The sequence below is a fragment of the Anopheles marshallii genome, chromosome 2, assembly GCF_943734725.1.
Source record: "Anopheles marshallii chromosome 2, idAnoMarsDA_429_01, whole genome shotgun sequence".
NCBI classification, from domain to species: domain Eukaryota; kingdom Metazoa; phylum Arthropoda; class Insecta; order Diptera; family Culicidae; genus Anopheles; species Anopheles marshallii.
The window spans coordinates 35,100,847-35,127,692 of NC_071326.1; the positions used below are offsets into that span (position 1 = coordinate 35,100,847).

The window sequence follows — 26,846 nt, forward strand, 5'->3', positions numbered from 1 at the left end:
GCGACAGTAACCGGACCGGACCGTGGCCACGTACCGGACGTCGTCGGTCGACCGGTTCTTCGCAGCCGACCCGAGTAGTTGACCGAGATTGGTAGCATTTTGTGTCGTAATGTCTTCCGCGGTTGATTGAAGGTAGCACAAAGCCAGACCGGCTACCCGCAGCACGAACGGAGCGTGGCAGTAAAGAAAGAAAGGTAGAAAGACTGGGCTAGAGTTTCACATCTCGCACACCGCCTATCGCCGGGTACGGACGAAAGGTGATCTGTTCGGTGTGTGTGTAGCGTGCAATGCGGCGTGCAAACACGCCTCGTTCCCGGTGCCGGAATGGTCCGTCGGAACTGACCTTGCTTGCGATATGCTGGCTGCCAACACTGACGGGCATGCGGTGCTCTCGATTTCAAATTACGGACCCTTCGATTTCAAGATTACCCAGCACTCCAGTTTGTCCGTGTTTAGATGTACTATTCTGTGTTTTGTACGGGGTTTTTTTTTTGTTTTGTTTTGCTGTTGTGCCGTTCTTCTGCTTCGTGCCCTTCTCCTGTGATGGAACGCTGCAACGCTTCAGGGCAGGGTTGGCATGAACTTCAGGCCACGGTGACAGACCCACCGATAGCTACGGTGAAGTTTTTTTTTCCCCTCCTAATTGGAGCACATCGGCTGACGCGGTTCGGCGAGATACAATTACATCGTGTTTATAGTACCTAGACCACTCCTATCCGTTTCCTGTTAGCCTTCCGGAGGTGAATTAACAAGTTTTCTGGCATTCAGATTATTTTTAGTAATCTTTTTTTTACTTTGAAAGGAATTTTAATTACAATTTTCATAGTCAACTGTTGGCAGCAGCATTATTGCAGTTATGAATAATTAAAAGGTTTCAAATAGAGTTTTTTGCATATTCTCTCGAATGCATATGCATATCTCACATGCAACAGTGCAAATATTTCTCCGAATAAAGCTCACACTACTTTCGTTCCATTAAATTCTGCCCGCATTTCTGGGAAGGAATATTTACGTACTTTGTGACGCATTTCAGCCACCTTCCGATTCTTTAAAATTTCATTTCAGTTTCCCCGCTACGTATAAGCGCACACTAGCAGCCGTCCCTGCCACCGCTAGTCGTCGTTCGCTGTTTCTTCTCGGAATTGTGAAGTGTAATTATTGCATAAGCGTACGAACTGATTCGACTCTCACGAAGCCAACATAACCCGACAAACACCCACCAGCGATGCGGGAAATCTGGCTCGGCCCCGAAGAAAATCGATAAAAAAGGCATACCCATTTAATATCTCGGACGTCGGTGGAAAAGTGGTTAAAATTTACATTTCTCATGTTTGCTGCTGCTGTTTTGCTGTTGGTTGGGGTGGCCATTTTGGTGTTTTGCGCGACCATACTGCACGGTGCAAATAAAACACGGAAGGCTAGTTGCAGTGGACGGGAAACTTTAAAATGTTCCCCAGCAACGGTAAATCCGATCCCAGGCATTCGCCCCGTCCGTGGTTTGGAAGGTGCGCACAGTAAAGAGGCTAATTGGTGTTAGTTTGTAATCAATTAATAGTGCTTATGCCGCTCGCATGCAAGTCAATATACGAACGAAGCACGTGGCACACATCCACTGACACGGCGGGAGGGACAACGGATTTAGCTACAATCCCATAATCCACCCCCTTTTTTCCCATTTCCCACCTTTCTCCTACTCTCACTCCAATCACCTTGGTACGCATTTATTGTTTTGCATCAGGCTATGACCACCAGCATACGAGCTTCGTCACTAACGCCAATCGCAGCACTGCCATACATCAACCTTTCTAGCACTCTTTGCTACATTCCTCCCTCACAAGTATGTGAGCCTCTGACACCGTCTGACCGTGCTGGACGTTTTTAATGTCTCCGGTACCGACACGGTAGTAGGGGCTTATGGTATACTGGCGGTTTTGTGCCACGGTAATGATCCGCCGTGTTTGCTGGTGGTGGTGGTAGTGCATGTGTCCGGAGCAGAAAACCAACCCATTGCGAACCACGGTGACCACGTGCATGCACAACTAGCGTGATAAATAATCAACTGCACTTTTCTGCGCCATCTCGCGTGGTGTGGGCCCGGGAAGTGAAATGTTTCACACGAACGGCACGAATCCGCCACGAACGAACGAACGGATAGCACATACACACGCGGTAAAAGTGGCGGCTCTGCAAGGTAATGCAATCGGTAGCCTTTCTCGAACATTTATCGGCATCGGGTTCTAATCGCTTGGCGGTTGGGAAAGGAACGTTATGACGAGGCGACTAGCAAAGGTGGGCAAGGTTCTAAATCTCTTCATTATTTCGATTTGTCACGGCGTGTTGATGATGATTGTAATTTAATCAACACGTGTTTGCTAATGCGTACTTCTGATAAGAGCGTGCCAAAAATGGATCTCATGCCTAATCAATATGCAATATTAATTGATGAAATGCTTTCGAGAATATACGGTTTGTTTTGTTAGCTTTCTAAAATGGTGCCATGCGTCCCGTTCTCAATTCTCAAATTACAATTTAATAAAAATTATAAATTAATTTACATGTTCCTTGTCAATCTATTGCGTATCTTCTTTTTGAATTAGCGTACATCTGGTCCAAACGCACAAATCAGATTTAATCATTAAACATAATGTACAACTTGAAATGTTTACTCTGAACCTAATTTTTGAATCTCCAAAGATTACTGCCAAAACTGCTGCTTAAGATATTACATAAAGGTCTAATTTTATTCCACCAGCAAAGACCCTATGATATGTCTTCTTTTGCTGCTTTGGTAAACTAATGACCTCATTACTTCATAAGTCGAGTCACAACTCGAATAACACTTCAGTAGTCATTCGTGCGGGTTTCTCTTCACAAAAGAATTGTTTATGACTGATATTATCTCACCAAGTTGTCACTGGTTTTCGAAGAACAAAACAAAAGATTTTCGAAAAGTGATGATTTGGGAGAGTACATTTAACTAACGTACCCACATTTTTTTGAAAAAAATCAGCTCTCCAAGTTTGAATAATTGAAAATGTTTCACTATTTCTCAGCGTATCATTATTTAGAACATTTCCAATGGTACAGGGTGTTTTCTGAATACTCAGAGCCAGAGGAGAGAATTATTTCTAATCTTCCTATAAACCACCACTTTCAAACATCAGCAGTGATTTCGTGAGAGTAAATCAAAATATTCGAATGTAACACATTCACAAGTGCAGTTCAGGCTCGAGTTTAAGTTTTCTCATTTGATTCTTCGCTATTTGCTGACAGAATTTTAATTCCTACCTTCAACAAACAGATTTTTCTTATCTTTTGCATAATTTAACTAATATATTATTATTTGCAAAACTAGCATATCCACGCAGAAACTAAAGCTTAAAACTAACGTTGAAAATATGTTTAAACAGTTATCCATAATGCTAAGCATCTTTAAAGTACAACAAGTTTAAGGCGTTTAAAGAGTATTGTTTAGGATATAATTTTAATGAATTCAGTATTCCGAGCTCATCTCCTGTGTGGGTGTGACATTGTTGGATTTGCGAAGCACTTTGAAATGTTGTCACTTGAATATAATGGTATCATTTAGAAGTTGATGGATAGATAGCATTGTTATGTAAACAATCTGCTGTTTCATTGATATCAGACGAAAAGTTTTCAATTTCATAGGCAGGTCAATAATCAATGCAACTCATTGGACCATCAATCAATAGAACGGATAACATAATTCCAAAAACTACAAGCACTAATTACAAAACCACATTCCATGATGCGTTCATCGATTGGAATGATTTGTGTAGCGCACCCACCACCAAATGAACGGTATCGCAAACAAAACATCGAATTTCTCGCCCACACCGATGCCGATGCCCAATTTGTGCCTCATTTTGGCAAACGATATCGCAAATGATTGACACCTTTCGAAGATGACGTAAAGGCGCAACAGCGGCCCGCTTGTCGTGTACGATCATCGCCTGCAACCGTACAAACATCGAAGAGAGTGCCCGTGTAGGTATCGAACGTTCTCCTTTCGCTACATGCGTTGCACTTTAAACGCGTGTCGGCGTGTTTCTTTCCACGACCGTTCGTTCTGTTCGGCTGTCGGTTGCGCATCGGCGGCTATCGATTCCAAATTCTTGCCCAACGTTGATGATGCACCACCAACTTTGGTGCGTCTCGCAAAGCAATCGAACACGTTGCGAACATTCACCCATTTTTAGCTTCCGTGGCGGGGCTGAAGTTTTACGGCGAAAGCTTTGATGGTATACACGATGGGTCAGAGGTAGCACGATGGAAAAAGGGAGTGCGCGGAAAACCCCTCGAACGGTCAGACAGCATGTGTGTACGCACATTCTATTCTTATGCGTTTTTTTCGGCCCACGAGACGGGAAGGGTGTTTTATTGGTTGCCGATTTATGGCCGACATCCGTGGTGGATGGCGTGAAATTGATGTTTCAATCCACGCAGTCGGCGTCGGTACGTAAGAGTGTGTATGTTACTGGTGTTTTTCTTTCCTCTTTATCGGTCTCAACCATAGAACACCCCACCAGCCCACCAGGAACACGGCGATGCAAATGTGAATGCGTGTCGGGGTCCGTTCACCTTTCGGGTCTGGGCAGTGGGCATTCTCGAGGCGTACATTGGGCATCCGCAGTGGCATCAGTTGAATATTAATGCAACTGTTTTGTTTGAAGCTTTCTACAAAGTCATCAATCGACGGGAGCCCGAGCGTAATGGAACAGGAATCCGGTGGACAATTGTATAATAGTGACTGAATGCACTGTTTTAACTGGAAAATCTAGTGCGATCGCGTTACGTCGACCCTTTTAACGGCATTCACATCCTGTGGCGGGCGTACGATGGATGCTTGCCTGATAAGGTTCGTGCTTTCACGTACCGTTGAAGTCACTGACACATTTTTACTGCTTTTTGGAATAATTTCGACCATTGGTGAGGTGTTCAGGGTACAAAAGTAAGATTTATTCTAAATTACATCAATGCTATGTCCTAATTATCCATGAAACACAGTAAGCACACGGCTGTTAAGTAAAAACACTTACATCTAACTACATTTGCGACTGGTTTTCCTTCATTTATGTATTGTATATGCTGTATTATATGCTTGTATTGTATGCTTTAATAATATATATGTTCTTGTGCGTAGAATATACTTGGCAATTGGAAATACTCAAAGCTATTAACTTCCGTTCATTAACTAATTTATCTGGAAAATCAGGATGGTTATGTCAGATTTTCTTTGTGAAGATCATTTTCTCTTGCTTTTACAGTATTTCTGAAGCACTGTATTTAAATCGTTAAATTATAAACATAGTCAAAACTACTGAAACACCCGCTTTACATACAGCTTCATGCACCGTTTTCTGCAATAAACTAAAATGTGCCCTGCCCAGCGTCACAACGCTCATTACTGTGCTAATAGCATAATTGATCGACTGTAGCATTTCAACGTACCGACCGGCGCATTGTGCTTCAATTTCAGCACCCATTGCCCTACTTCCAGGAATCTGGTTTGTCCGTCCACAGTCTTTCGCCTTTCGCCCAACATTCCCTAGGCAACCGGCCACTGTCACACGTAGCCGTGGACACGTTTTATGCTTGGCAGTTGATCTGCCGCTGGAAGCTGGAACAAAAGAAGATTGCGGGCTGGTTTTTCCTGCTCCCTCGCCATAGTGAAGTCTGGTACAAAAGACTCCGCACATTCGGCTAGCCTGTTGGTATGTCCCACGTAACATACGCGCCAACACTCTGGAGCACTGCAATTACTTCAATGTCGTCCAACTCCGACCGGGAAGGGTTTGCTTGTTGTTCGAAATCGACCAAAAACTCACACCACATGTTTCTGGTTTCCACTTTTTCGGACTTTCAAACTTCCTGCTCGTCGGTGCGTCGGTAAGGGCCGGGACTGGGCGGAAGGGGATCGTATTATTTCGGTGGCCGGTGTGCGTGCGTGTGTGTGTGCGGAAACGAGTTTTTTCTGGCCCCGTTTTGTGTTTACTTTGTTTTGTGGTTTTGTTTCAACCACAGCCTCTCCCGGTGTTAACTCCGTTCGGAACATATTTCGGTGCGTTTTGGGCCATGCCCGTACGCACCTTGAAACTGATTATCTAACCGTACCCGTCGTCTTCCGTACCATCTTGCTTACACGCCCTCGAGCACGGTGCGACAACACTGGCTTGGCGCACGATGATGGCGCAGTTCGTCATCTGATCGATGAAAGTGAAAATTTTCGTCGTCTCCACCGTCGTGGTCCTTATTGCCGCTTGCCGCCATCACACCCATCCTGCTACGTCAACGAATTACATTATGCTGCCGCATGCTACATTATGTCAAACAATGTGAACGAACTGCTTGTGGGTATGTACGAGGGTGACTGCAACAAACGCCATCAACCGTGCGCGTTTGCTGTGGTTGGGTTTTGTTTTTTTTTGCTGCCAAGCGTCACCAAACACCGACATTACCCTTCATTGGTGCAATGGCAATGCACCTTCTACATTTCTCCGCGTTAAAAGATTGCGGTTTTATCGCCGAGCTCATTTTGCTGGGGTTTGATAATTGTGGTTGCGCTTGGTGCTGTGGTTGGGGCTTTGAACTTCCTATGTCTGTGATCTGATGGAGGAAGAGATGGTATTGAATCGGATCCTACCGGGCCCCACACAGCGTTAGTTGAAACTGCCTTTACGTACATTGCGCTGGTACGATTACCTTTCTTATAAGTAACGATGCATTTTGGGCAATTTCGATAGAATGGTAATCATCTTTCATTTTTAATTTACCTTTTTATGAATAAAATGTTCCTTTACTGTGTATTTTTTATCTTGACTCGATATTATTGGTGACAAAACGTAAATCAATTATCATACGAAAATGTACCACATTTATTACATCACCTGGGTTGTTCCGAGCCCCGATACCTAGTACTTCGTAAATGGTGATCAGTAACATTTGCCAGCAATACACCGTGCGTACTACATTGATTTCATTTTTGCTCTACTTTTATTGTTACCGAATTGCTGGCCCGATAACGAAAGTTGTTTTACCGGAGTTTCAATATGTTCTTTGGTTGCTGATTTCAAGATCATATGCGTTATGTCAGCTAAACAGAGGTGTTTTTATCGTTTATATCATTTCTTTATGGCTGTGAAAGTATGTTAATGTATTGTACCATTTTCAATGTAAAATGTTTTGTACATGATGCGAAATGACTTCATTACTGGACTAAAACATCGTTAATAAATTAAACAAAATCTGATATGTTTCTAGACATTTTACATTATGATTTTAATATAAAATGTCTATAAATTATATTGCAAATACTAAGAAAAGTTTTTAAGTTTTTAATTTTAATCTTTCTAATTATTTTCTGAGCTTATTCTTAGCTAACTTCGGAGTAATATCTTTTCGTAAGAGTTTTACATAAGCAAATATTTATTTTAATTTTCTAAATCTAAATCTCTAAATTATTCATTATAAAGCAAAAAAAACATAGCAATTTTATAAAATTACAAAATAATTATATTCATAGATCGTAAAAAAATGAAATCTTCACCCATTAAGCTAACTATACGTATCATTGAAAAGCTTTCCTTTAATTTAAACGTAAAAACGCAAAGTGTTTCCATTCGGGAGCAATCATGCTTATTAGCTGCTTTAAAGCACCTCGATAAACTTCATTTTCCACTTGAGCGATGTTTATAAACGATCACATTTCGTTCGGCGATCGCATTCGCCATTGTTTCATAATTTCACACCTTGAATCGCACGACCCTCGATGCCCCTGGAAGCGTAATCTGTAACGGCTAAACGGTTTGGCTGCGACAGAGAGAAGGTCGCTCAGGGAAATGCTTACCACAGCTCGATCGCTTTTGGTCGAGAGATAGAAAGAAAGAAAGGAAAAAAAGGTATCAAGATCACACACAGATCAACCACACGGAAACGCGTGCAGCGGGAGTGGGACTGAAGCGCGGTGACTGCAACGAGCTAGAGACCAACGAACCCGACCGATCTGTGCGGTCAAAATGGTGGTGGTAATAAGACGATGTAGCGCTTACAAGTGGAAAGTGGAGAAGGTGGTGTTTGGCCTTTTGCTGCTTAATTCCTAATTATGCTGCCATGCCATGCATCCGCAGCACCGCGGCCGGATGGAGATGGTAGTGAGTGCGCAGATGCACCCACCCGAGATGGATATGAGATTAGTGCGGTGGGTAGGCGACGAGTTCGGGCTAATCGCACCATTCGCGACCTACAACAGTGTCTCATGGAACGGTGGTAGCCCTTTCAGTTTGCAACCGCGATCATCTTCGTTCGATCGTGTGTTTTATGCTTCGGGACATGGCTTTAAAAGAAAAGGAGCTTTGAAGGTATTTAGTGACACTGGGATGTCTTGAGACTTGGGATAATTGGAGTTGCACCGAACGTGAGACGGCAAATCGGAGCACAGCGGTGCGGATTGTGGAGCCTGGGCGAAGGAAATGGAACGTTTGCGGCGCGTTGTAGTTGTCGACTACAACAACCGTTCGTTGGCTTTCTACACCGGGCGGAATGAATGGTGTCGAAGAGAACCAGAAGGAACGTAGAAAAGACGTTAGGAGAGAAAGGAACAAAAAGAGACACACAAAATACTAAGCCGCCAGCCGTTTGACGATCCCGGGAACTCTGGGGGTAAGAGGGGGGGGATCCTATAGCTAGAAAAGGGTCGACAAAAAGCAGGGCACCCGTGCCTCCCTTCTCCCACCACAACGTGCTTGAAAACGCGCACACTTCACGTACGCGACACATTGCGGTACAACACATTACCGCAAGCAGCGCGCACACAACGCTCTCCTTCTGTCGAACTCGCGGTTCGGTGGAGCTGGCGATCGCCGATCAGCGCGTCATGTCGAAGGAGTGGGGCCATCAAACTACCAGCAGGCACCGCTCTTGCTGGTGCTGGTGAGGCAGGCGGAGGGAAGGTGGGGGAGGGGGGAGGGGTTCGAGACCAAAGCGAGACAACGTGCGGCGACTGCCGGCAGGCGGACGAAGACACCCAAGAAGAACCTGAAAATGCGCTCCTCCACCTACCTTGGGTATAAAAACCGATTGTAAAATTGCCTTTTAATACAGTTTTGTTGGAAGTTTCGCAGCGTGCACAACAGACACGGCCAAGGTGCGCAAACAAACCGTTGGCAAGGATCGACGACTCCTACATTTGTGTGGTTCTTTTTTCTGTGGTTCAGTTTCGGTGCAAAACAAAACACGAACGTTCACGGTGCCACGAGTGTAAGAAAGGACGAGTTTAGTTCCCAGCAGTGTACACCCGACAAGTGCGTGTTACAGTGACATTTGCGGTGATTTTTGGTGCGCAAAATCGCGGGGGCGAAAAGAATAAAACGGTTGCGATCCTTCTTGGTGGTGTAGCGAACATTCCAGAGCGGAAGATCACAAAACATACAGTGACAAAATGAAGTATAGCATAGTGTTCGTGGTTGCACTCTTCGGAGCCGGTACGTACCCAAGCGATATAAGTTCTTTCTAACACAGCTTCTGTTGCCAAATCACTCGGTGGAGTTGCGTAGCGGGAAACGAAAAGTTCAAATTAATTCACTCGTGGTGTCAGGAACAGTGCCATATGTGAGGCATTTCTTTCCAAACATTGAAAAACAAACGTCTTCTTCATGGTTATAAAGGTCTAATAAACCCCGTCTAAAAGGTCCAAACGTCATGCTCGAATGATCGCTTATTTAATCGCCCAAGCAAAGCACCTCGCAGCATTGCAGTTGATCTTTGCCTGTTTTTTGCTTGTTAAACGAAAATCGCCCACCGCAAGAATGTGCCGCTCACCCGCACAGTAGGTTCGACGTTTTGTGGTGGAGTTTTGCTTTCGCTTTCGTTCGGTGCGGCGTCGGGCGAAACAGCAACAGGAAGTCGAAGTGTTTCACCTCAACAACAGCACGCCAACGCGTCATACACAGCGCTCATGCAGCAAAAAGGCGGTTTGCTCTCACTTTCCATGATGGCTGCGCCATCTTGCTCGCTAGGAAGGGAAACCGTAACGCAACAGTGCTCCACCATGTCGCCACACACATACATATCTCAGCTGTGTCGCGTCTGACCGTTGCTCTACTTGCACCGAGAGTTCTTACGAGCGGGCGGTACGCGCAGCCTGTTGTTGATCTCGGGCGAAGCAATTTCGCTTTCGTTTGGAACTGGTTTTTAACGTACCCGGGGTTTGTGCGCTAGAGCCCCAGAGTAAGATCAAACTCGATCTTGGCGATATCCAAAAGACTCGATACGCTGAAGAGCGACCGAGACGCGGTGTTGGTGGTGATGAAAGATTCGGTGCACCACCAGGCTTCTTTTTCTCGAAATATGAGTCGAGGTCAGCCGGTTCTCTTTTCTCGACGTTGCCCCTCGGTGAGGGATGGAAATTTATTCATCTACCGATCGGTTTTGCACCACGCACCCGAGAATGTCTGGCCGGATTTGTTAATCCGCCGAAGCGAACGGGCGTGGTCGTAAGCGTCACCCTTACAACACAGCACCAGGACGGATTCGGCATCTCAAATTTCTCACCACGCCATTACTTAGCGTGTGCGTGTGGCTGAGTGCCCTAGATAACAGGCAATATACAGATACAGAAAAAAACCATGACACTTTAGACGACACTTTTGATTCACGGTGGCTGGATGTCCTTGAAAGGCGATATTCTTCGCTGCGGAAGGCCACCGTTTATCGATTGGGCTGAATACCCCCAACGCGACACAATGTGGAGCAACTTCTCAATCGGTTAATTACCGATTGGCAAATCCGCACGCTTCGTCACACAGTTGGTGTATCATGATGCTGCACGTAGGCAAATGGTGCATCGGCATTCAGATTGTGCAATACCGCGCGCTATTCTGTCATTTGCCCGGTGGGCGAAGCTGGACTACGGTCAAGGTTGTCGGCACTCGGCACTGAATAATTCCATCCCACATCCGGTGTTGACGTGGATAATCGATTTCGGCGGTATGTTTGTGTGGGTGTGAGAATTCTAAGGCAATACAGAACAAGGCACCGAAGCGTCATCGAACGGTAATTGCTTCCAGACCAGAATAAGCCCAGTTGACGGTTGACGGCGCGGGAGACGACGGATATCGACCCAATGTCCATCACCCACCTCACGAGTCTGCCGAACCGTGAGATGCGTTCAATTACTCTAATTATAGTTCGACGATCCGCGGCCCGATTTACCCTGAATCGATCGGACAATCTCTGTGGGCCGGTGCTGGAGATTGCTTGCGAAACGCAGCGAATTGATGACAGACGATCTCGGTCTTTAGTAAGACAGCCGGATATAATGCACACGATGACGACGACAAACCATTTCCCGCAAGTCCTTGAACGCTGTCCTGTCTTAGGTCGTGATGGAAGCCCACTCGCCATCAAGGATGCTTAATTGAATTACACTTGCAAAACACCTTTCTCGGGCGGGTGGTCTTTGTTGCGGCAGTGAGATGGAGCTTCACTCTCACTCCAACAGATACATATTCACAGAGATATTCGCCGGCAGGCTAATTAATCATGGTGCATCGAGCTAATCGTTCGTGGATGTAGGGGAAGTTGAACTAGCAGGAAAGGTTCAAATGGTACTGAGAACGGCACAGCCATCCGTCAGTTCGATTGTGATTTCCAAGCACGACTCGCCTGTCGAGTCACAAATTATAGCGAATCAAAATTTCACTCCATGCTTCACGATTGCGTAGCACACAACGCATTGCCCGCGGTTCAATGAAATCAGCTCAAATAATGAGATTATCGGGACTAATTCGAAGTCGAAAATCTTGTACAAATGCTGGTGGCTGGTAAGGGGCAATCGGATGGACATGGTAGTTTCTTTTCTTTTTCTTTAGTTGCTTTCATTGTTGTCTACTCTTGCTCAACAGCTTCGTATGGAGGAGCCGGCGAACAGCCGTACATTGCCCGTTAGATAATCGTCTCGATTAGTATTCCACCGGCGGATGCTTTGCACTTCGGCGTTGGTATTAAAATGTAGCTGCGCTTCCCAGTTACACCCGCTTGCAGGTTGGGCCCTGGTAGCTGACCACGGATACAGCGATAACTAATGCAATCACATTCCGCTCACGTATCGTGCGGTCCGTGTGACCACGCGTATCCATCACCAAGAATACGGCATGAATGTGCGTGGGGCTGCTAGTAGAAGCAACTCAAGAGAAAAAAAAGCCGTGTGACATACGTGTGATGGATGGAAGTAATGGATGGAATACTTCGAGTTCATTGACAGATCCTGCTCAAACCAGACATGGGTGTTGATTTTCTTCGGAAAATGCGTGACGAAATTAGTTAATTTTGAAATACGCGATAATCTGGCACAAGTCTGTGGAGGTGCTCCACAGGATTTCCAAAACGGTTAATTGTCCTACTAGCTTAAAGCATTCCAGCAATGCATAAACATTGATGTTCAAAGCGTTGGCGACAGCTTCGGTAACTCTGAATTACATCCCGTGTGCATTGACATTGAACGAACATGGCGATGAGTGGTATCTGTGGAACTTTCGAAAATTGTACCTCACGTCACTTACCTGTAGATCGATAGTTGACCTTCACCAAACCGTTAATGTCTGGTTTGTTTGGCATGGGGGAGTCCTTTTACCATTCAAACAAAAGGGCACGTTCGAAAAAGCCCTCATTCTTCACTACTTTCAATTGTGCTCTAGTTGTATGTAGGGTTCGTGTTATTTTAGCGCACTCCTTCACGGTTAGCCGTATTGTCGTTCGTGGAAAAGTGGAACAGTGGTGTACAAAATGGGTGCCCCATAATCGCAAAACCCATCGCTGATAATTGGCGAACCAAGACCAGTTCGATGCATCCTTTCGCTCTGGTTTGTGACAGGAAAGCTACAATCGTGCGTATCGACTGGCCTGAACTTGATCTGCGTCAGCGTACGGCGTTCAAACTGCAAGCGAGCGAATGTAGTGCAGGAGCAAGATTGTTGCCCACCAAGACTGGCGGTAGGCCTGACCTTCATCGTGGCTCGTGACGGATGTTCGATTTAGAAAGTAATGCCAACGGAAGCGCACTAATTGCGCAAGCAAGCGTAGCTATGCGGTGAAATGCGAACTGTACCTCAGCAAAACACAAACACCTGGAGGTACTGGCCATTTGTCGTAATTACTAGCCACTGTTGGACGAAGTGGTCTGCCGATAGGCTGAACTTGGCCCAGAAAAGGCCTGCCAACATTCATTACGGTCGCTGCATGGAAGCGCATTAAAAGATGCGGTCGTATTTTAAACGATTCCACCCCAAAACCGGTGTCACAATTCCGATGTCAATATTTAAATTCCATTCGGCTCTGGAACCTTTCATAATCGATTTCATTTGTTCACCTACCATAAAACCCTCGCCGGGTGTGAGGGAGGCTGAGGGTTGTGAAGGGAGGCGAAGGTGAACCGCCTGTGCGGGATGGTGGATTGGGTTGGGCGTTCGGGAAGGATCACGAGATGAGGCCAAACTACATCTTCTGCTCTGGGGTTGAACGAAGGCGTGGAGGTGTTGTGACATAACCGCGCGCGATTGTGTCACCATCGGTCCACGGGAGGAGAAGGAGTTGCCAGCCAAAGCAGCAGCAGCACACAACACCAACTGCAACCACATTCCAGCCACTGGCTACCGTTATCGAATCTCCCGGGACTGGTTTTTATTTTTCGGACAAGCCAGCGGTACGGGCGGACTGGCGAGTGGAACGGCGTGAGCAGGCCACTGTTGCGCAATCGAATTTCGATCTTCGATAATCGAGCAGCCTTGCTTCTTTCTCCAACATTCCCTGCTTTTCAACCACCGTGCCTGTAAGGAAACGAATCGAATTTTGCAATTCATTAACAAAACTCTACAGAAACACCTACCTATAAGTATGCGGAAGGTTTTGCACACGCTTTCGTCCGGTGAGCCACTCCTGCGCACCGTGCGCCATTTTATTGGGAGGGGGTGATTTTGTTTTTTGTCTTGCAAATCTTCAACATTCGAGCGTATTCTGGCGTACGGAGAGGTTGTCTTTTTATTTTTTATTTTTTGCATACACTGCCTGCTACTTTCACTTTCCATCGGTTTGCATTTGGACAGGTTCACCGAGGTTTTTTTTTCCGGGTATCCCGGAACCTGTCGGAATTCGGACCGAAAAGATCAATGCTGGTGATCCAACACGGTGTACCACCGGTGTATCAATCCAGCTGCCGCGTGGATGTCATGTCGACATGGTGCATTTTAATGACGTGCATACAAAACCGTGGCTGGTGGGTGTACAGGAAAAGGGATCCAAAGGAAAGGAGATTTATTAAACGGTCCGTCCTGTGACAGAGTCATGTTACACACCCGGACATACCACTCATCCTACGCCAAAGCTGACACAGATGAAGCCTCCAGTGGGCCAGTGCGGTGTACATAATTTCTTAAAGTACTCAGTGCTGGGACAGGTTAACATGAGCCGTCTGCACTCACACCCCCTTTGGGGAGGGTTATTTATGTGTTAATTAAATTCCACTATCCATTAACGCGTGCCATAACCTCAGCCCCGTATTGTTTCAACGTGCGGGCTGTGTGCAGCAGCAGCAGAAGATGCACCGAAGCACACTCGGTCGATTCGCAAATCGTAAAATAGCGATTGAAATGTCACGCATAAATTTCACATCGAGACGAGGGCAGACAACTGGACCTGTGTGGTGGTTGTGATGCGTGTACTACGCGATATATACATTCTAACCTCTAACCTCGAGCGCAGGTAGGTTCTATGGGTAGGATTTTCGCATCCAATAATCAATTCCAGGGGTTGCAGAGTTGCATATCTGAGCTGGATGATACGCATGCAGCTAGATATATGCTGCTATTGGTTGTGGTGTATCCTAGCGCTCATGATCCGTAGTTCAAATGTCACCGTTGCAACAGAGGAATTATTCATCCACGTGTTGGAACCGATTGACCCTCTTTACGTCAGGCGAAGCTACTGTAGAAGAGTGTCAGATCTGATCAGAAATATGAATTTTTGTTTTGTTAAGCTTCTCGAAATAAGAACCATTCTGGTAACATGATTACGATAAGCAAACATGCAACATTCTTCGATAAACGAAGCAAACATTAATTTCACAATCGCATGTGCAGGCTTACAGATTACAAGCGTATTTCTCAGAACGAGCCGAAAGCACAAAACCCGCACCTGTGCGCCATTTATTTTTCCCACCATCGTATCGGAATGGCAACCGTTTATCTAAAATCCAACCACCGCTTTCGCTCGGTTCGGTGTTTTGCTCTAACACCGTAGGCCATTTTTCGATCTGGCACACGCGCCCATCCGCGTACCGAAGGCAAACAATCGTTTTAAAATCAAATCTCCCAACATGGCATCGTCGTCATTCGGCACGGTTTGTCACTTGCGCTGCCCTGATAATCGACCGTTGGTGTGTGTGTGTGTGTTTTCCGCGGATCCGATCCGATCGACAGTGCAAGATAATAAAACGTTTATTACCGAAAACCGTACGGGTACCGTTTTGGGTCGATGGTTTGTTTTCTTTCTTTGTATTTTGTTTTGGCCTTCGATGCATATGTTGATTTCCCTCCCTGTGTTGTAACACCCGAGCATCAGAAGAAAAGCTTAACGTGTTACAACGCTTCCATACAAGACGCACACGCCGCTTTGGAGCAGAAAAGACAATGTTCAGAATAAAGTGACGGCTTCAGGCAGTGTAAGCCTTCCTACAAACAAACCATTTCATTTCGGTGCCGATATGGCGTTTGGAAATAAGGTGCCCATCCTTACAAAAGACGGGTTTTTCGCCAACGAGTTGGTTTGGTATAAATATTGACAGATTTTCCAATGCCCACCGTGGAACCTACCTGGAAAAACATTTTCTTACAATCTGCACCCAAAAAAAAAAAAAAACAACCCCTCCCGAAGGTAAAAGGATACAGTAACTGCAAAACCAACCCAATGTCTCGGGAATGCCTACGGGCGCTGGTAGCGCTGATAACATCCCGGATAACAATGTGAATAATCAGTGTGCTTTATGTCGCGCTTTGTGCAGCGAATCAAAAGGCCTTCGTTATTCGGTTTCGTGAGCCTGTTTTTTTTTGTGTGCGTATCTTGCTCGCTTGATAAAACTTCCCGCACAATATCACCACAACAACTCTTCAGAACCCATGGCCCAATACCACTGGTGCTGTGCTTTAATTGCAAATCCTGTTCAACGGTCCCGGATAAAGGGTTACTTTGCCTTTTTTCTGTGCCCAGATCTAATCTCGAATGGAGTGGATTTTGCTTGGGACATTTTTTTGTCGTAGTTGTAGTCGTTTGTTGCCACTCGGAACGAAAACGGGATGCTATTACGTGGATCGTTTCACGAAACCTCATTACCGTATCAGACCAGGTGACTTATGCTTGGGCAGAGATTGGTTTGCTTTTGTCGATCGAGTACCAGCACCTTAAATGGCGTTCGCCATTTTTTTTTTTGCTGTTGTCGTGTATAACGTTACTACCAACCCGTTAAGGATTATGGGCATCCTTTCTATTCGGAATTCAATGCCACCAATCTATGGGCATTACGAGCGAACGTGAGATAAAAGCGAGAGTGATGATCGTGCGCATGTTTTTAGGGGGATGTTTTTGAGCCCGATTTTCTTGGTTGCAAAGCGATTTGCAAAACGATTTCACTTTCAAGCTATAATTAGGCGCTGCTCACACCGCATCACGAAGTACCCATTATGTGCGCGCCCAAGAGGCCCTACAAAATCAAGGGGGCAATTATGATACAAAAAAAAAAATCCGTTCACGGTCAACGGAAACGGCACGGCTGGTGGGAAAGGTTTTCCTTCTCACTTGATACATCTCGAGTGGCATCGATACACAAGAAGGCCAATTCAAGCAATCATCGTATCCAGGAAGGAGAGAGAAACGGAGAAAGATCAATGATTCATCTCGTATTTTTTTTCTGACCACAAAAACGAAGAGAACCAAACACTGCAGTTGCACTCACTTTCCTTTACAAATTTGCTCAAGTAGAAACCCGCGCCCAATGCTCGCTCGAATTGCATATCATCAGCTAACCATTTGAACCGAAATCTTAAGCAATCCATCTTTGGACGCTTCCTCATCGTGATGCTTCCGATTTCTTGCTTCTTCACCGTGATTCATTCACAGACAACTGCACGCGATCGCTCTATTAGGCAGCCGGATAAATCATCGAACCGAAACGTTGCGGTCAATGAACCTCTCCGGGAGCATATGCAAAATAAACATTGTGGCGCCACACGAAACGAAAAACCGGTTGAAGGCTTAGTAATTGAAAAATGAAGCAAAATCTATCGGCTACAAAATGAAATTGAAGATTTTTTTTGTTTTTTTGATTCGCTTATGGCTTTGTTTCTGGTTTGCCATAAAGCTGTAAAAAGAAAGTGAATACTCTCCACCAGGTGGATAGAGCGAAGAAAATTTCCATACATCAATTTCCTAGCTTGCGTGTGTGAGGAAGCTGTTAGGGGATGGTTTCATGTTGGTCTATTTTGAGGCATCTCACGCCATCCGCACAACTGCAAGCAAAAGATCAAATTAGATCGCACACGTTAATGGGCGAACGGGCGAGTGAAAACGAAAGCTTACCCCATTGCCTAACGTATTATGCCATTGGTACGAACCGCCCGCCCGCGTATTTTGCGCCCGTTTTGGCTCCGAATTAGCTGTGTGCACGGTGGCTAACTAAATGGAACCGATCGTACGACCATTTGCTCGTGCCACTAAACTAATTAACCACGAGCGATTAGGCAATGGAAAGCAGAAGCCCTTTGCCGTCCGAAATGGGAAGAGGGAATGGAATTAAAGCCCGAGCCCGAAAAACACAGCAACCAACGCTGGTAACGATTTGTATTTATGCTCGCGTGGCCCCGTTAGTAACGTACGAAATTCGGTTATGGCGTGTGGTATGGTGTTGCAGTACGCCCCTTAATCACGTCCATATAAGACATATATGTGTGTGATGGTTAGCTGGTGCGCGATTACGCACCGTGGTTCACACGCGCCGTGACCAAAATCGTCACACGGGGCTTGCTAGTGCTCGGGAGTGATAAGTCAAAATAGGTAGGAGTCTTTCAAACAAATGCACACACAAAGAGCGTGAAAACGAAATGGAACGAAGTAGACAAACCGGATGATTATTTAACCTGGGAGATTTTTAATGAGCGGTTTTGTTTTGAACATGGTTTTATTTCTGTTGCATGATGCATGGTTCGTTGTTTTTTTATGGTTGCAATGGATTATGTTTGTTTTTTAACCATTTGAGGAGTGTGGGGAGTCTACACAACTGCCTTTGGAAAGAATTAAAGTTAAATGTGGTACGCATATACGTTGTACACGTTGTTTTATTATGTCTATTATTTTTATTTTGACTTTGAATTGCGGTTGTTCTCATATTTGTATCATTGTAATATCGTTGATCGTTTCCAGGAGATAATTATATGATGGAATTAGAATAAATGTTAAGTTGAAATCAAATTGCAAAAGTGCGTCTTAAGTTTTATCAGTAACCTGAGATAATTATATGATGGAACTAGAATAAATGTTAAGTTGAAATCAAATTGCTAAAGTGCGTCTTAAGTTTTATCAGTAACCTGAGATGAAGACTTCGTGTCTAAAGATTATCGAATATTTTCTATACCAGTATTATGATTACAAGAGCTATGCGTATCAAATAATCTCTTCATTGCCAATATTAGACGCTTATAAGTGTTTTTTTTTTTTAGTTTGAACGATCAGGTCTTCCAATAATCCAATGGATACTACCGTTGTAAACAAACTTATTTAACGCTGTTTACAACACGTTAATATTTATTCAAGCATTACATGTTTTGAAATGAGTAATTTATAATATTGAAAGAGAGTTCAGTTGAAGTACTTTTTGTTCCTACTACCTCGATTACAGAAATAGCTTTCAAATACCGAAGTGTAGGTCTTTACAAGAATTATCAGGGCTCTATTTGGATTTTATAAGAAAATTTCTTAGCCACGATACTTAAAATTGGAGCCATTATGATACTGTAAAATAAGAGTCACATTATTTTTTTTATTTGGGCATTTGAAATTTGTGATGAAAACAAGTATGTTAGCAGTACAAATAAATAAAAAATTGTCAATGCTTATTGAAAATTGAAAACAAATATATGTGGCTAACTTATGAAAAGTGTTTCAACAAAATTATCCAATTCGACACGATCATTTCATTCCGCATACTATAAGGCTTTTGAATTGGAAGCTGACTGCCTGCTTGACGACTCCCTCGCAAATGCCGACCACAATAACAGGCGTAACTATTTTAGAACCTCTTGAGGCTATCGGTGTGGCCTGTCATCCCGTTTGAGATCGGGATGACAAACTGTTAATCGAACGTGCGCACAACCCCAACAACCGTACGCCCACATACTCTCAGCCCGGGCGGCACCGTTCGTTGCATAAATTAAAGATCATTTGCGGTGATAAAAATAATGGCAATTACGGTGTAATTATTATCACGAACGAAATTTACGATGACCAAACGCTGATGGGTTGGGAAAATTTATTGATTCAAAACGATTTGGTTCCACGGAGCCAACCGCGAGCCCAACCAACCGTTGGGCGTTGGGGTTGGGTAGCAAATGGACGCAGTAGCCAGACCGTCCGGCGTATCGTGGTGTTGCTGTCATCGAAGTTAATAAACCCTCACGCCCCCGTAAGCGGGAAGGTCACGGACGGTTATGCTCGTTCGCGTTCTGTTTCTGTGGTTTTGCTAGCTGCCCAGTCTACAGTACAAAACACCCCGCACATGGTATCGGTGGAATGGAACGGGTGCGGAAAACTGATTACCGAACCCAGTAGGATTTATGATTGGCCAAAGTGTTCCTGGGAGATTGCGTCCGTGCTAAATGGCATCGCTTTGGTGATGTCGAGGGTTTACTGATTCGTTGGGATCTAAAGTTCGTGTCAAATTTTAATCTCCAACCGGACAGCTCAACACTTTCTTTCCCATTTGCAGATGAGTTCATTAATCATGGCACGGTGGGATGGCAACGGGTGCAACAAATAGATGTACTCGCAAACAAAAAAAAAACAATCCCACCAAAGCCTCAAAGCATATCGATCACCGGCCAGTATAGCTAATATTTTTGTCTTTCAACAGTCACCGACAAAAAAATAAAACCAAACAGGAAAACACAAAGGAAAGCAATGATAGATCTTTCCATTGCTGGGTGCGTCTTTTTAAGAAGAGCAAGAAAAAGTAATAAACCCACGGCTGGCAGCAAATACTGTGATGAAAATAGTGAATCTAAAAAATGAGATCCCTGCCCACCTTCGCAATCCGACAGGTCACAAATCATTCACCTGATCACGGAACCGTACCCAGTTGCGGTTGGGACGTTGACGTTGCGCTGGCAGAACGATCCATCATCCGTGGACCGGTGGTCGGCGCATTCGAGTAGGGCGGGTGGCCGAGAATATTTATTGCGGCCTAGCGTGCCAAACGGGACGCCTGGTTGTTTTGAAAAATGACACCAATCATATCACCAAGGTGTTGCAAGAAACTGTAAGATGGTTTAGATTCGACTCTTGTTTTTGGCTTTGGTTCTCGGTGTTTGTGCGTATTAGCAACCTTACCCTGACGTAACATGCAAATTGTGTTCGACTATACCCCGTCATACCGGAAGCTGTTGCAAAAGTGTGATAACGCAGGAGAAATGAGATAATAAAAGACCTGAACGAGTGGAGTATTCCAAGATGGACAATATCTAAACACAAGTTAACTTTGCTCCCATTTTGAACTAGTTTCGTTTCCTCTTCGGCTATCGGATGCTAATAATGGCGGAAAATTGCATTGAACTAACTGTACTCACATTTAATTCTTCTCTTCTTTACAGCCGTCGCTCAGGAGAGCTTCAAGTGTCCGGACGATTTCGGCTTCTACCCGCATCACAGCTCCTGCGACAAGTACTGGAAGTGTGACAACAACGTGGCCGAGCTGAAGACGTGCGGCAACGGTCTCGCGTTCGATGCGACAGACTCCAAATACCTGACGGAGAACTGCGACTACCTGCACAACGTGGACTGCGGTGACCGCACCCAGCTAGGTAATTATTGGGCCGCACCGGGCAATGATTGGCCAAGGCACGGTTAGCGTTTGCTGAGCCGGAAAATCCTTTAACCACCAGCTTAATGAGGGGATCTCTGTGAGGTAGTAGTAGGGTGAAGATTTTCCCTATCTAAATCTTGTTGTGATAACCGCCCTGGAGGGGAGAAGATTTTGTTTGTTCCCGAGATATTGCAATATGAGACCGAAACAGTCGGGCCAATTACACACATGCGTGCACATACGTTTGCTGTGGAACATGCCACATTCAACAGCGAAAAGGATGGAACGGTACAAACACACAGACGCGGCATCGGACGGTGTGTTGACACGTGCGCACAAATTTTAACCGCACTATTAAGCTGTGGCCTGGTATTTTATGCTGATGTGGAAGCGAACGGTGTCCAACGAACTCGACACACGAATGCCGAGTTGTTCTTTAATGTCTTCTTTTTTTCGGAGGCTATTGGTTACTATCAAGATTTGATGCAAGAAAGTGCTCTACCGTATTAATAAAAGCAACGGATGCGATCAATAATTTTAATTTAAAGACATTCTCCTGATCATCTGTGCAATGAACGAATCTAGCAAAATGAATTGAAACGATTGTAGAGCCCGAAATTTAAATAAACATAATTTACAAATCAATGCATACGCCACGTGCAGAATATTAAGTAATATTCAGTTCCAATCGGATACATAACTGACACAATCAGATAGCTCCAAACAATAGTAGCATATCAGCTTGAAAGTTTATTAGCATATTAGCTTGAAAGCATATTAGCATAAATTTTCGAATACAACGTTCTAAAGTGCTCCGAAATGATTTCACAATTGTCTCGAGGGCAAATTGGGTTTCATGTATGGTGTGTTGTCTAACAGAACTACGTTAAATAAGGCAAATCTTAAGCATGTCTACGAGCGTACTCATACGTTTTTTTCTGCATCCAATTTCATCCAATTCTACATTTTGCAGAACCTCCGATCTCCACACCACACTGCGAGCGTCTGTACGGTATCTTCCCGGATGCGGCCAAGTGCGACGTGTTCTGGAACTGCTGGAACGGTGAGGCCTCGCGCTACCAGTGCTCGCCCGGACTCGCTTACGACCGTGATGCACGCGTCTGCATGTGGGCCGACCAGGTCCCGGAGTGCAAGAACGAAGGTAAGTGCGATAGAGCCCTGTGCGTGCACTGAATGGCACCTGAAAGTCTGCTTCCCCATTGAACGTTCGTCCGCAGAAGTAGCAAATGGATTCGCCTGCCCGGCCGCCGGTGAGATCTCCAATGCTGGATCATTCTCGCGACATGCACATCCCGAGGACTGCCGCAAGTACTACATCTGTCTGGAGGGAGTTGCCCGCGAATACGGTTGCCCGATCGGAACCGTCTTCAAGATCGGTGATGCTGACGGTACTGGCAACTGCGAAGATCCCGAGGACGTTCCCGGATGGTAAGCATCACACTGTTGCATGATACTGCGTTTGTGTGTTTTTGTTATAAATGTTGGAAGGTGTTTCTACACCTGCCCCGGTGCCATGGATCCTTTTCCCTCCCATTGATCCTGTGTTTTGGGTTGTGTGCATTTGGCGTTTTAATCAATAATTTGGTTCACTTTCTCACTGGCACAAACACTCCACTGCTTTCCGGTACCGGCCCAACCAGACGGGCACGTGTTTCGGAAAGCAGTGGAGCAATAACTATCGTACCTGACAACTTAACATCAAAGAAAACAAAACCTTCTCTGAACTCATTTCCATTTGGCGTGCAAAGTTCAACTAACAAAGTTCAAATCGACTGACTAAACATTTTCTGCGTCACACATAGAAAAAAGCCCCCTTTACTCCCCGTTAACTCTCCCTTCATTCTCCTGACATTGCTTCGGGGGGAAAGGGTGGTAATCCATCTTCCAAAAACACATCATCGCCCATCAACCCATGCGCGCCCGATTTCTCGCCCCGAGTGTATAATTCTTTAATTCTTTCTTCTCTAACCATCATCTAATCTCCCACCCTTACACCCAACAGCGAAGATTACTACGGTGATTTGGACTTGAAAAGCATCCGCAAGAGCGAACTCCTTGCCGGTCTAGCCCTCCAGTCCGGTGGTGCGCCTGCCTCCACCAAAGCTAACGTTAAGTCGAACCGTCCAGCTCCAAAGGAGAGCAACTAGGAATGAGAAGGAAAGATAGGGAAAGGGATGAAGCAGAGTGACAGGGCGAGAGGAGCAGAGTCGTAGAAGAACTAGACACCGTCGGAGAGGAATCAAATGTGGGAGAGCAAAACGAATATCAAACAGGATTAATTGTTAGGGATATCGATCGCCGCTCGACAGAACTACACAGGGTAAAGGGTGCAGCAAATCAAACATGGACGAGATAGAAAGAGAGAAAACAGACGTTGAATACTCGTTAGAAGGACACGCATATAGCGAAAACACGGTGCGATAAACTCAAATCCATTTGACTTCCCAACATCAACAGCCTTAGGGTAATGTTCGCCTTAGGAGAAGCTCAAACAAACCGTCCAAGGAAGCCACACAACTATATACATCGGAAGTTGTACCAGGAAGTGCAACAGGACCCACCTACACACAAACACGCACTCCCGTTCAGCTTTCAGTCGGAATAGTTAAGGGTTAAATCACCTCCAGATATTAAGAATTGCAGAACGAATAATTGAAGTGTTTGTGTTGTGCTTTAAGACATGCCTAAACACCAGACAGGACGAGTTCTATCCCCTTTTTTCGATGCAACCCCAATTTATACCATCACTTCAGTGTACGCCCTTCACAGCCAAACTCAGATATGTACTGTTGAGTTCTGCTCGTGATCTGTCCGTGCACTGTGAAGCAGATGATGTCCACTTTATATAATCTACCCAAGGATTCTGGATGATGCCTAATGCTGTTGCTAATTTATTTATTTTGCAAATTTCCCTCAAAACCTCCTGGTTTGTGGTTGAACTACAAAAACTCCATTGGATGCGTATTGTGTTTTACTCGGTCTCCGTGGGTACTACACATCAAGAATTGTATGTTTTGCAAGAAGAATATCACTTTTTTGTTCCTTCCTGGACAGAAACAATAGTTGGAAAAACTCGTTTGCTCGCAACCCTTTTGTAGTAGCTTTGCTCTTGGACGTCCGATGCACAAGGCAAGATTATCCTTTTTGCAAGAAGCGCACTGAAACGGACAGATCGGATCGGTTTTGATTCGAATGGTTGCGGCCACTCGTTCCTATGTTTGAAGCTGTGTTTTGCTGGCACACACCAGAGTCTGTCAGGCGGCGAGAGTCTGACTGTAGTGTGGAGATGGCGAGAAGCGCTTAGTTTAGAGCCTAGAACAACAAAACAAACAGAAAATGAAACATTAATAAAAAAAATCTTTAAAACCACTTAAAACCCTCAAACCACCCTTCTTATTTATCACCCCGTTTACTCTGGACGTCCCTTCTTTCTCATCACCCGCATCCGTTCGATCGTTCTCAACTTTCGGTGTCTTAACGTTTGGTCCTTTCTGCTGTTGCTCTTGTACGGGTGTATTTTTCACCTGGATCCAATTATTATTGTTAAGAGTAACATTGAACTATTTCCTTCCACACTATCGGTACTGATTTATGGCGTTTGATTTTCGCTCTGTTATCTAACTTTCGATTACTAACGGGTAAGCTCGTGTGACGTTTGACTGTGTTTGTGTGTGTGTTTTTCTCTAACTTTTCTCATCTTTTAACCGTTTTCGTTTGTTTTGTTCGATGACATTTTGGGAAACGATTTACACTCTGACCACTACCTTCTCATTTCTCACGCAAACATTCATTCGCCCGAATGTTTCTATCTAATGTAATTCATTCATAGTGGTTATTACCATCGGTTGAGTATATTAGTGGTGCACTGTGTGGTGTGTTTTGACTGTGTGACTTTTGCTAAGTTGATAGATGCCTAACGTTCCATTTCCCTCATTCCAGCGAGGACTATTACGGCGATCAGGACATCAAGGCCCTTCAGAAGAAAGGATTTTAACGGTAGTCATTAGCGTAAGCACAATCGAGTGTAAGTTATTTCCGTGAAGCGTGAGAAAACTTTTTAATAAAAACGTGTAGAAAATATTAACAGGATTCATTTCTTTTGAAACGAATGGAAATAAAATCACAAGTGATCATATTTATTTAAAAAAAAACGAAAGAAAATAAAGCATAAATGCATAAAGGCATAAAACAAGAGCGGATACATAAGGCACCTGTCGCATGTAAATAAATAGTACACGCTTCTTCTGGATGAGGTTCATGGAAATGGGTATAGAAAATCATTCCATCAAACTGTGTCCTACCGTAAAGAAAATGTAGCCTGCAGTGATGGAAATTCAAATCAAGAAATCATTCGTCGTAACCGACAGCGTGCTAGTGGAATGGAATTTTTTTATTACCCACCGTGATGTTGTGATGTTGTTGTCGAACCAGTACTACGGCAGCACTGAAATAGGTGGAAGTTTTCACATACCAACAGACACACGTACAAACGCGCCTACACATGCGCCTACTGCACTGGGAAGTTCTATCGTGATTGCCCTAAACCATTTCGGCTTTTTACACTGTCAGGTTGAACAACATTCCTTCCCGAAAACCAAAACGGTAGCAGGGATGGTAGTGTGGATTGCGTGTGGGAGAGAGCAAAAATCTTATTATTAAATTTTATAAATACATACTTTATTGCCACGAGTGCGCGGAATACCTGTTGGACGCCTGTGTGTGTTGGCGGTAGGCGATGATTGTACGTTGTTGTGGAAAGCAAATTTTCCCTGATGGTTTTTTTATTCTGTTTGTATTTTTATAGTTTTTTTTTAGCTCAGTCCGCACACACACACACACACACATATTCCCGAATCGACGGTATGGGCGTGTTTATCGGTTGACCGTGAGGTTTTTCGGTTGCCATGGGGAAAAAACCCTCACCGCAGGACATTCGTGGCCGAAATCATGGCAACCACGTTGGCAGCCCATCGGTTGCATTGGCATGGGCACGCAAGATGGTAGATAAGCGCCCGGTACCGGTCGACGCAAACGCCAAAACATACGGGCACGCGAATAATTTGTCCCCTGTGACCGATTTGTGGTCTCTTCGCGCAAAGGGGGGTTGCGGCCGGTGGCATCGATGTTTGATGGGCGATAACTTGTCCGCGGTCGTAACGGTTCGTCGGTGCGGTCGTCTTGACGTTTTATGTAGAAATCGTAATTGAAATCGCTCCTTGCTGCTTAAACGTTTTATTGGCGGTTGTTGTACTGGATTTCAGCAGCTTATCTCATTATGCACGTTACAGTCCGGGAACCAGGTTGTGGATGTTTCTGATTCGATTAACTGCTGCATGCTGATTGCTTTATTTCATGCGAATTGAGCTATTTGTACTTGTTTTTTTTTCTCTTCTCTTCCTCTAAGACTGTAACAAAATTGTAAAACATTGACACCAACAATTTCAGAATAATATTTTAGAGGAGAACCACCACCACACCATTTTTTGAAGATTAAACCGCGGCATTGTTTTCATTTCGCTGCAAAAGTGATCTACAATCTAAGACCGTTGAGAGCCTCCAGTGTACGATGCTTTTGCTAATGCTACTATTAGAGAAAAAAACTGTCTTATTCAAATAAAATTGTATTTTTTTTTTGTTTTAAATTTTATACCTGTGTGACCTACTTTTAATGTTATGTTTAAAACGATTTTAA

The 26,846-nt window shown here is 44.7% G+C and overlaps 1 protein-coding gene across 1 annotated transcript; it reads left to right on the forward strand.

The window, feature by feature from the left end:
* The first annotated feature begins 14,404 nt into the window (after window positions 1–14,404).
* Window positions 14,405–25,148, forward strand: LOC128717898 (protein obstructor-E). The gene is made up of 5 exons (XM_053811574.1): window positions 14,405–14,467; window positions 20,933–21,131; window positions 22,107–22,295; window positions 22,372–22,582; window positions 25,094–25,148. Exons 1-5 carry the CDS (start codon window positions 14,405–14,407, stop codon window positions 25,146–25,148), a joined length of 717 nt encoding a protein of 238 aa, XP_053667549.1.
* Window positions 25,149–26,846: the final 1,698 nt, after the last annotated feature.